Source organism: Aethina tumida, chromosome 6 (assembly GCF_024364675.1).
Source record: "Aethina tumida isolate Nest 87 chromosome 6, icAetTumi1.1, whole genome shotgun sequence".
NCBI classification, from domain to species: Eukaryota; Metazoa; Arthropoda; class Insecta; order Coleoptera; family Nitidulidae; genus Aethina; species Aethina tumida.
Window position 1 is genome coordinate 9,768,037 of NC_065440.1, and position 12,357 is coordinate 9,780,393.

Consider the following 12,357-nt stretch of genomic DNA (forward strand, 5'->3'; position numbering starts at 1 on the left):
ATTCTAATGTTTTCGAAGATTTGTTACTACTGTTTAATGTTAATTTGACATTTTATATGAGAAATCGTGTTATCGCGTCAACAGGGTTGAAAAATCAAAACCAAATTGTTTTTATTGTGTTTAATTAATTTTTTAAAGAAAATGAAATAAATCCGTATACTTTAAATTTGGAACATAAATAAAATAAGAGAATTTAAGGGTATTTAATTATTCCGTCTCCTGACTCCATTAAATCTTTCTCCCCTCTTCCATTCAAGGAAAAATCTGTTTATTCTTTTATGGCAACTATGTAACTGTGATGAAAGTACAAATTCTAATGTTTTCGAAGATTTGTTACTACTGTTTAATGTTAATTTGACATTTTATATCAGAAATCGTGTTATCGCGTCAACAGGGTTGAAAAATCAAAACCAAATTGTACTTCGTATGCTTAACTAAATTTATAAAGAAAATGAAATAAAGTAGTATACTTTAAATTTGAAACATCAATATAATAAGAGAATTTAAGGGTATTTAATTATTCCGTCTGCTGACTCCAATAAATCTTCCTCCCCTCTTTCATTCAACGAGAAGTCTGTTTATTCTTTTATAGCAACTATGTAACTGTGATGAAAGTACAAAAGCCAATGTTTTCGAAGATTTGTTACTACTGTTTAATGTTAATTTGACATTTTATATGAGAAATCGTGTTATCGCGTCAACAGGGTTGAAAAATCAAAACCAAATTGTTTTTATTGTGCTTAATTAATTTTTTAAAGAAAATGAAATAAATCCGTATACTTTAAATTTGGAACATAAATAAAATAAGAGAATTTAAGGGTATTTAATTATTCCGTCTGCTGACTCCAATAAATCTTCCTCCCCTCTTCCATTCAAGGAGAAGTCTGTTCATTCTTTTATGGCAACCATATAACTGTGATGAAAGTACAAATTCTAATGTTTTCGAAGATTTGTTACTACTGTTTAATGTCAATTTGACATTTTAAATCAGAAATCGTGTTATCGCGTCAACAGGGTTGAAAAATCAAAACCAAATTATTATTTATAGAAAATGAAATAAAGCAGTATACTTTAAATTTGGAACATAAATATAATAAGAGAATTTAAGGGTATTTAATTATTCCGTCTGCTGACTCCAATAAATCTTCCTCCCCTCTTCCATTTAAGGAGAAGTCTGTTTATTCTTTTATGGCAACTATGTAACTGTGATGATAGTACAAATTCTAATGTTTTCGAAGATTTGTTACTACTGTTTAATGTTAATTTGACATTTTAAATCAGAAATCGTGTTATCGCGTCAACAGGGTTGAAAAATTAAAACCAAATTGTTTTTCTTGTGTTTTATTAATTTTTTAAAGAAAATGAAATAAAGCAGTATATCTTTAAATTTGGAACATAAACATAATAAGAGAATTTAAGGGTATTTAATTATTTCGTCTGCTGACTCCAATAAATCTTCCTCCCCTCTTCCATTCAAGGAGAAGTCTGTTCATTCTTTTATGGCAACCATATAACTGTGATGAAAGTACAAATTCTAATGTTTTCGAAGATTTGTTACTACTGTTTAATGTTAATTTGACATTTTATATGAGAAATAGTGTTATCGCGTCAACAGGGTTGAAAAATCAAAACCAAATTGTTTTTCTTGTGCTTAATTAATTTTTTAAAGAAAATGAAATAAATCCGTATACTTTAAATTTGGAACATAAATAAAATAAGAGAATTTAAGGGTATTTAATTATTCCGTCTCCTGACTCCATTAAATCTTTCTCCCCTCTTCCATTCAAGGAAAAATCTGTTTATTCTTTTATGGCAACTATGTAACTGTGATGAAAGTACAAATTCTAATGTTTTCGAAGATTTGTTACTACTGTTTAATGTTAATTTGACATTTTATATCAGAAATCGTGTTATCGCGTCAACAGGGTTGAAAAATCAAAACCAAATTGTACTTCGTATGCTTAACTAAATTTATAAAGAAAATGAAATAAAGTAGTATACTTTAAATTTGAAACATCAATATAATAAGAGAATTTAAGGGTATTTAATTATTCCGTCTGCTGACTCCAATAAATCTTCCTCCCCTCTTTCATTCAACGAGAAGTCTGTTTATTCTTTTATAGCAACTATGTAACTGTGATGAAAGTACAAAAGCCAATGTTTTCGAAGATTTGTTACTACTGTTTAATGTTAATTTGACATTTTATATGAGAAATCGTGTTATCGCGTCAACAGGGTTGAAAAATCAAAACCAAATTGTTTTTATTGTGCTTAATTAATTTTTTAAAGAAAATGAAATAAATCCGTATACTTTAAATTTGGAACATAAATAAAATAAGAGAATTTAAGGGTATTTAATTATTCCGTCTGCTGACTCCAATAAATCTTCCTCCCCTCTTCCATTCAAGGAGAAGTCTGTTCATTCTTTTATGGCAACCATATAACTGTGATGAAAGTACAAATTCTAATGTTTTCGAAGATTTGTTACTACTGTTTAATGTCAATTTGACATTTTAAATCAGAAATCGTGTTATCGCGTCAACAGGGTTGAAAAATCAAAACCAAATTATTATTTATAGAAAATGAAATAAAGCAGTATACTTTAAATTTGGAACATAAATATAATAAGAGAATTTAAGGGTATTTAATTATTCCGTCTGCTGACTCCAATAAATCTTCCTCCCCTCTTCCATTCAAGGAGAAGTCTGTTCATTCTTTTATGGCAACCATATAACTGTGATGAAAGTACAAATTCTAATGTTTTCGAAGATTTGTTACTACTGTTTAATGTCAATTTGACATTTTAAATCAGAAATCGTGTTATCGCGTCAACAGGGTTGAAAAATCAAAACCAAATTATTATTTATAGAAAATGAAATAAATCCGTATACTTTAAATTTGGAACATAAATAAAATAAGAGAATTTAAGGGTATTTAATTATTCCGTCTCCTGACTCCATTAAATCTTTCTCCCCTCTTCCATTCAAGGAAAAATCTGTTTATTCTTTTATGGCAACTATGTAACTGTGATGAAAGTACAAATTCTAATGTTTTCGAAGATTTGTTACTACTGTTTAATGTTAATTTGACATTTTATATCAGAAATCGTGTTATCGCGTCAACAGGGTTGAAAAATCAAAACCAAATTGTACTTCGTATGCTTAACTAAATTTATAAAGAAAATGAAATAAAGTAGTATACTTTAAATTTGAAACATCAATATAATAAGAGAATTTAAGGGTATTTAATTATTCCGTCTGCTGACTCCAATAAATCTTCCTCCCCTCTTTCATTCAACGAGAAGTCTGTTTATTCTTTTATAGCAACTATGTAACTGTGATGAAAGTACAAAAGCCAATGTTTTCGAAGATTTGTTACTACTGTTTAATGTTAATTTGACATTTTATATGAGAAATCGTGTTATCGCGTCAACAGGGTTGAAAAATCAAAACCAAATTGTTTTTATTGTGCTTAATTAATTTTTTAAAGAAAATGAAATAAATCCGTATACTTTAAATTTGGAACATAAATAAAATAAGAGAATTTAAGGGTATTTAATTATTCCGTCTGCTGACTCCAATAAATCTTCCTCCCCTCTTCCATTCAAGGAGAAGTCTGTTCATTCTTTTATGGCAACCATATAACTGTGATGAAAGTACAAATTCTAATGTTTTCGAAGATTTGTTACTACTGTTTAATGTCAATTTGACATTTTAAATCAGAAATCGTGTTATCGCGTCAACAGGGTTGAAAAATCAAAACCAAATTATTATTTATAGAAAATGAAATAAAGCAGTATACTTTAAATTTGGAACATAAATATAATAAGAGAATTTAAGGGTATTTAATTATTCCGTCTGCTGACTCCAATAAATCTTCCTCCCCTCTTCCATTCAAGGAGAAGTCTGTTCATTCTTTTATGGCAACCATATAACTGTGATGAAAGTACAAATTCTAATGTTTTCGAAGATTTGTTACTACTGTTTAATGTCAATTTGACATTTTAAATCAGAAATCGTGTTATCGCGTCAACAGGGTTGAAAAATCAAAACCAAATTATTATTTATAGAAAATGAAATAAAGCAGTATACTTTAAATTTGGAACATAAATATAATAAGAGAATTTAAGGGTATTTAATTATTCCGTCTGCTGACTCCAATAAATCTTCCTCCCCTCTTCCATTTAAGGAGAAGTCTGTTTATTCTTTTATGGCAACTATGTAACTGTGATGATAGTACAAATTCTAATGTTTTCGAAGATTTGTTACTACTGTTTAATGTTAATTTGACATTTTAAATCAGAAATCGTGTTATCGCGTCAACAGGGTTGAAAAATTAAAACCAAATTGTTTTTCTTGTGTTTTATTAATTTTTTAAAGAAAATGAAATAAAGCAGTATATCTTTAAATTTGGAACATAAACATAATAAGAGAATTTAAGGGTATTTAATTATTTCGTCTGCTGACTCCAATAAATCTTCCTCCCCTCTTCCATTCAAGGAGAAGTCTGTTCATTCTTTTATGGCAACCATATAACTGTGATGAAAGTACAAATTCTAATGTTTTCGAAGATTTGTTACTACTGTTTAATGTTAATTTGACATTTTATATGAGAAATAGTGTTATCGCGTCAACAGGGTTGAAAAATCAAAACCAAATTGTTTTTCTTGTGCTTAATTAATTTTTTAAAGAAAATGAAATAAATCCGTATACTTTAAATTTGGAACATAAATAAAATAAGAGAATTTAAGGGTATTTAATTATTCCGTCTCCTGACTCCATTAAATCTTTCTCCCCTCTTCCATTCAAGGAAAAATCTGTTTATTCTTTTATGGCAACTATGTAACTGTGATGAAAGTACAAATTCTAATGTTTTCGAAGATTTGTTACTACTGTTTAATGTTAATTTGACATTTTATATCAGAAATCGTGTTATCGCGTCAACAGGGTTGAAAAATCAAAACCAAATTGTACTTCGTATGCTTAACTAAATTTATAAAGAAAATGAAATAAAGTAGTATACTTTAAATTTGAAACATCAATATAATAAGAGAATTTAAGGGTATTTAATTATTCCGTCTGCTGACTCCAATAAATCTTCCTCCCCTCTTTCATTCAACGAGAAGTCTGTTTATTCTTTTATAGCAACTATGTAACTGTGATGAAAGTACAAAAGCCAATGTTTTCGAAGATTTGTTACTACTGTTTAATGTTAATTTGACATTTTATATGAGAAATCGTGTTATCGCGTCAACAGGGTTGAAAAATCAAAACCAAATTGTTTTTATTGTGCTTAATTAATTTTTTAAAGAAAATGAAATAAATCCGTATACTTTAAATTTGGAACATAAATAAAATAAGAGAATTTAAGGGTATTTAATTATTCCGTCTGCTGACTCCAATAAATCTTCCTCCCCTCTTCCATTCAAGGAGAAGTCTGTTCATTCTTTTATGGCAACCATATAACTGTGATGAAAGTACAAATTCTAATGTTTTCGAAGATTTGTTACTACTGTTTAATGTCAATTTGACATTTTAAATCAGAAATCGTGTTATCGCGTCAACAGGGTTGAAAAATCAAAACCAAATTATTATTTATAGAAAATGAAATAAAGCAGTATACTTTAAATTTGGAACATAAATATAATAAGAGAATTTAAGGGTATTTAATTATTCCGTCTGCTGACTCCAATAAATCTTCCTCCCCTCTTCCATTTAAGGAGAAGTCTGTTTATTCTTTTATGGCAACTATGTAACTGTGATGATAGTACAAATTCTAATGTTTTCGAAGATTTGTTACTACTGTTTAATGTTAATTTGACATTTTAAATCAGAAATCGTGTTATCGCGTCAACAGGGTTGAAAAATTAAAACCAAATTGTTTTTCTTGTGTTTTATTAATTTTTTAAAGAAAATGAAATAAAGCAGTATATCTTTAAATTTGGAACATAAACATAATAAGAGAATTTAAGGGTATTTAATTATTTCGTCTGCTGACTCCAATAAATCTTCCTCCCCTCTTCCATTCAAGGAGAAGTCTGTTCATTCTTTTATGGCAACCATATAACTGTGATGAAAGTACAAATTCTAATGTTTTCGAAGATTTGTTACTACTGTTTAATGTTAATTTGACATTTTATATGAGAAATAGTGTTATCGCGTCAACAGGGTTGAAAAATCAAAACCAAATTGTTTTTCTTGTGCTTAATTAATTTTTTAAAGAAAATGAAATAAATCCGTATACTTTAAATTTGGAACATAAATAAAATAAGAGAATTTAAGGGTATTTAATTATTCCGTCTCCTGACTCCATTAAATCTTTCTCCCCTCTTCCATTCAAGGAGAAATCTGTTTATTCTTTTATAGCAACTATGTAACTGTGATCAAAGTACAAATGCCAATGTTTTCGAAGATTTGTTACTACTGTTTAATGTTAATTTGACATTTTAAATCAGAAATCGTGTTATCGCGTCAACAAGGTTGAAAAATCAAAACCAAATTGTTTTTCTTGTGTTTAATTAATTATTTAAAGAAAATGAAATAAAGCAGTATACTTTAAATTTGGAACATAAATATAATAAGAGAATTTAAGGGTATTTAATTATTCCGTCTGCTGACTCCAATAAATCTTCCTCCCCTCTTCCATTTAAGGAGAAGTCTGTTTATTCTTTTATGGCAACTATGTAACTGTGATGAAAGTACAAATTCTAATGTTTTCGAAGATTTGTTACTACTGTTTAATGTTAATTTGCCATTTTATATGAGAAATCGTGTTATCGCGTCAACAGGGTTGAAAAATCAAAACCAAATTGTTTTTCTTGTGTTTTATTAATTTTTTAAAGAAAATGAAATAAAGCAGTATACTTTAAATTTGGAACATAAATATAATAAGAGAATTTAAGGGTATTTAATTATTCCGTCTGCTGACTCCAATAAACCTTCCTCCCCTCTTCCATTTAAGGAGAAGTCTGTTTATTTTTTTATGGCAACTATGTAACTGTGATGAAAGTACAAATTCTAATGTTTTCGAAGATTTGTTACTACTGTTTAATGTTAATTTGCCATTTTATATGAGAAATCGTGTTATCGCGTCAACAGGGTTGAAAAATCAAAACCAAATTGTTTTTCTTGTGTTTTATTAATTTTTTAAAGAAAATGAAATAAAGCAGTATACTTTAAATTTGGAACATAAATATAATAAGAGAATTTAAGGGTATTTAATTATTCTGTCTGCTGACTCCAATAAATCTTCCTCCCCTCTTCCATTTAAGGAGAAGTCTGTTTATTCTTTTATGGCAACTATGTAACTGTGATGAAAGTACAAATTCTAATGTTTTCGAAGATTTGTTACTACTGTTTAATGTTAATTTGCCATTTTATATGAGAAATCGTGTTATCGCGTCAACAGGGTTGAAAAATCAAAACCAAATTGTTTTTCTTGTGTTTTATTAATTTTTTAAAGAAAATGAAATAAAGCAGTATACTTTAAATTTGGAACATAAATATAATAAGAGAATTTAAGGGTATTTAATTATTCCGTCTGCTGACTTCAATAAATCTTCCTCTCCTCTTCCATTCAAGGAGAAGTCTGTTCATTCTTTTATGGCAACTATGTAACTGTGATGAAAGTACAAATTCTAATGTTTTCGAAGATTTGTTACTACTGTTTAATGTTAATTTGACATTTTATATGAGAAATCGTGTTATCGCGTCAACAGGGTTGAAAAATCAAAACCAAATTGTTTTTCTTGTGTTTTATTAATTTTTTAAAGAAAATGAAATAAAGCAGTATACTTTAAATTTGGAACATAAATATAATAAGAGAATGTAAGTGCATTTAATTATTCCGTCTGCAGACTCCAATAAATCTTCCTCCCCTCTTCCATTCAAGGAGAAGTCTGTTTATTCCTTTATGGTAACTATGTAACTGTGATGAAAGTACAAATGCCAATGTTTTCGAAGATTTGTTGTTAGTGTTTAATGTTAATTTGGCATTTTATATGAGAAATCGTGTTATCGCGTCAACATGGTTGAAAAATCAAAACCAAATTGTTTTTCTTGTGTTTAATTAATTTTTTAAAGAAAATGAAATAAAGCAGTATACTTTAAATTTGGAACTCAAATATAATAAGAAAATTTAAGGGTATTTAATTATTCCGTCTCCTGACAGCATTAAATCTTCCTCCCCTCTTCCATTTAAGCAGAAGTTTCTTTATTCTTTTGTAACATGCTGTTGAAAAGATAACAAATTTTTTAATAATAATAAAAATAGCAGTAAAAAAATAAAAAAAAAAAATGTTAAACGGTAAGCTACATTACCTGATTTTGTCCATCTCTGGCCTAAAAAATAATTAAAGTGATGCACAAACAATAACAACTTTTATAGATCGTCCTACCGCTTTCTAATTCCTCTTCATCTCTTTCCGTTTGTCGTGGCTCATCCATCCTTAATATATCCAAAAGCACTCTTCTATCTATCCTTTCTAATTCTCGTCTCTCCCTTCTGACTACTCTCTCTAATTCCCGACTTCTCCTTCTTACAAGCGCCATACTCCCCTCTCTGTTTGCCCTATGCAATTCTTGATGTTCTCTTCTGTCTATTCTTACTAATTCTAAACTACCAATCCCGCCACCTCTTACTAAAGCCCAACCCCCAATTCTGCATCTTCCGCCAGTTACCCGACTGGCTCTTCTACCTCTTCTTGCTAACTTTCGACTACGTCTTCCGCCTCTTCTTACTAAGATAAAACACCCTCTTCTACCTCTTCGTACTAATTCCCTAGTCCATCTTATGGCTCTCAAGTTCTCTACAATTAATGTTAATTAGTGATTAGTAAGTAACATTGGGCTTAGTCTAAAATTTAATTAGTGCAAATCCAATAAATTATTTTAAACATTTATTAAACATCAAAATTATATTTTTTATGGTATTTTAAAAGTTACTTTACAGATTAATTAAAAAAAATTAAAAAGTACTTGTTAAAAATGGATCTAACAATGGATAAAATAAATTAGTTTTAATATAATCAACTTATGGTGAATGGTGAATGCGAAACAAAAAGCTTAATTAAAATATTCAAATGACTTAGGATAAGATATTTGAAAACATAAAATTAATTCCCATTTAGGTGTAGTTGTAATTATACAATTTGTTTGCGCATTCACGTTGTTTAAACATTTATTAAAATATCAAAATCATTTTTTTTATGGTATTTTAAAGGTTACTTTACTGATTAATTAAAAAAATTTAAATAGTACCTGTTCAAAATGGATCTGACAATGGATAAAATAAATTAATTTTAATATAATCGACTTATTCTTAGAATTTGTTTAGTAGTAATTAATTATTAGATTGGTTGCGCATTCGCCATTTTTAACAACAGTTGCAAAAATGGTGGATGCGAAACAAAAAGCTTAATTAAAATATTCAAATGACTTAGGATAAGATATTTGAAAACATAAAATTAATTCCCCTTTAGGTGTAGTTGTAATTATACGATTAGTTTGCGCATTCACGATGTTTAAACATTTATTATTAAACTATATTTTTTATGGTATTTTAAAAGTTACTTTACTGATTAATTAAAAAAAATTAAAAAGTACTTATTAAAAATGGATCTAACAATGGATAAAATAAATTACTTTTAATATAATCAACTTATTCTTAGAATCTGTTTAATGGTATCTAATTATTGGATTTGTTGCGCATTCGCCATTTTTAACAACAGTTGCAAAAATGGTGAATGCGAAACAAAAAACTTAATTAAAATATTCAAATGACTTAGGATAAGATATTTGAAAACATAAAATTAATTCCCCTTTAGGTGTAGTTGTAATTATACAATTTGTTTGCGCATTCACGATGTTTAAACATTTATTAAATATCAAAATCATATTTTTTATTGTATTTTAAAGGTTACTTTACTGATTAATTAAAAAAATTTAAATAGTACCTGTTCAAAATGGATCTGACAATGGATAAAATAAATTAATTTTAATATAATCGACTTATTCATAGAATTTGTTTAATAGTAACTAATTATTGGATTGGTTGCGCATTCGCCATTTTTAACAATAGTTGCAAAAATGGTGGATGCGACACAAAAAACTTAATTAAAATATTCAAATGAATTAGGATAAGATATTTGAAAACATAAAATTAATTCCCTTTTGGATGTAGTTATAATTATACAATTTGTTTGCGCATTCACGATGTTTAAACATTTATTAAACATAAAAATCATATTTTTTATGGTGTTTTAAAGGTTAATTTACTGATAAAATAATTTAAATAAATGTTCAAAATGGATGTAATAATGGATAAAATAAATTAGTTTTAATATAATCGACTTTTTCTTAGAATTTGTTTAATAGTAACTAATTATTGGATTGGTGGCGCATTCGCCATTTTTAACAACAGTCGCAAAAATGGTGGATGCGAAACAAAAAACTTAATTAAAATATTCAAATGAATCAGGATAAGATATTTGAAGACATAAAATTAATTCCCTTTTGGATGTAGTTCTAATTATATAATTTGTTTGCGCATTCACGATGTCTAAACATATATTAAATATCAAAATCATATTTTTTATGGTATTTTAGCGGTTACTTTACTGATTAATTATAAATATTTAGATAGTACCTGTTAAAAATGGATCTAACTGCGGACAAAATAAATTACTTTTAATATAATCAACTTATTTTTAAAATTTGTTTAATAGTAACTAATTATTGAAGTGGTTACGCATTCGTCATTTTTAACAACAGGTGCAAAAATGGTGGATGCGAAACAAAAAACTTAATTAAAATATTCGAATGAATTAGGATAAGATATTTGAAAACATAAAATTAATTCCCTTTTGGATGTAGTTGTAATTATACAATTTGTTTGCGCATTCACGATGTTTAAACATTTATTAAACCTCAAAATCATATATTTTATAGTATGTTAAAGGTTACTTTACTGATTAATTAAAAATATTTAAATAGTGCCTGTTAAAAATGGATCTAACAATGGTTAAAATAAATTACTCTTATTATAATCAACTTATTCTTAGAATTTGTTTAATAGTAATTAATTACATACATTCAATTGATTTGTTATCAAAGCAAATGTGACAAATAAGTGTAAAATATAAATTGGTCGCTACATAAATAGTACAAAAATCCAAATGTCCAAAATGTCATCTCCAACTAATTAATTTTTACATTACTAATTAAAAATAAACTTAATTAAAAATGTATTCGTTTGAATTTAATGTAAGAAGGCTGACATTTCATTTCATTTTATATATAATGATATTTCTATTGGCTCTATTTCACTTCCATATTTTATTCATGTCACTCAATATTAATATAACCTTAAATTCCTCTGGTATGAAGAATTTCACTTACAAATTAGTCTATTTACTCCGAAAATCTAATTAAGTGCATACATATCCATAAAATACTCAAAGATATCATCAGTTACATACCCGAGATTCCGGGTTGGTAACTATTAAATGAACGACTTAATTAAAAATTGGCTTTTTGAAATAAATATATACATGTCTCAGGATCCTTATTGAAATTGGTTCCACTAAATAATTATAATATTTATAGAGTTAAGTTATTTATGATTATATTACCTACTACGGATCTTCCTTCATTAAGCTGCAGATGAAAATTGTCAATACGAGCATTCAATCGACGCTCGATGGCTGTAACAAATCAACAGTTTTGTTAAAAAGTGTTATCTTAACCAAAAGCAATGTACAATGAATGATCATTATAATAACAAAGTGAGTCATTTTATTATTAAAGTATCGGAGAGTTTGAATCATTCCTTCCTTTGGGTTTGTCTCTTGATTTAAGTTTAAGAACTTATATTACCTTCCATTAAAACAATTTGCTGGAAAATTTCCGGACCTGGAGCTCGGTCACTTTCCATAACTGAACACATTTTCAAAATACTGACAGTTGTCCTGGCAACACATAACAAAGGTAACTACACTCATTTTTAGTAAGAGGTTGGTACTTCTTGGGTGTTCTGTGACTACACTCAGTTACAAAGGTCATGCACCATACTGTAGCTTGATTTAAAATTAACAAATGTGTTGAACGTGTTGAATACGATCGTTTTCTAGACGGTGATCTCGAGATTTCAAAGATTCTTGAGCCTTTAACAATGAATGACGCGTTCTATCTAATTGTAATCGTTCATTTCTCTCAGAACTACTCTCATTCGACCTAGACATGGACATCCGTAATCTACAATTTGTAAGACGACTTTCCCTATCTTGTTCAGATTCATTTTCACGTCGCAATCTTTGGCTTTTGGCCTTTCTTATGTTTTTAGAGAGATTTGACTTACTTT

The 12,357-nt window shown here is 27.9% G+C and overlaps 1 protein-coding gene across 1 annotated transcript; it reads right to left on the reverse strand.

The window, feature by feature from the left end:
- Nucleotides 1–8,056: 8,056 nt before the first annotated feature.
- LOC109604300 (uncharacterized) lies at nt 8,057–11,935 on the reverse strand. Its single transcript, XM_020020826.2, has 5 exons — nt 11,874–11,935; nt 11,630–11,701; nt 8,396–8,806; nt 8,319–8,339; nt 8,057–8,229 (listed from the first exon to the last, which is right to left on the reverse strand). Exons 1-5 carry the CDS (start codon nt 11,929–11,931, stop codon nt 8,147–8,149), a joined length of 645 nt encoding a protein of 214 aa, XP_019876385.2. The 5' UTR covers nt 11,932–11,935; the 3' UTR covers nt 8,057–8,146.
- Between the last annotated feature and the right edge of the window lie 422 nt (nt 11,936–12,357).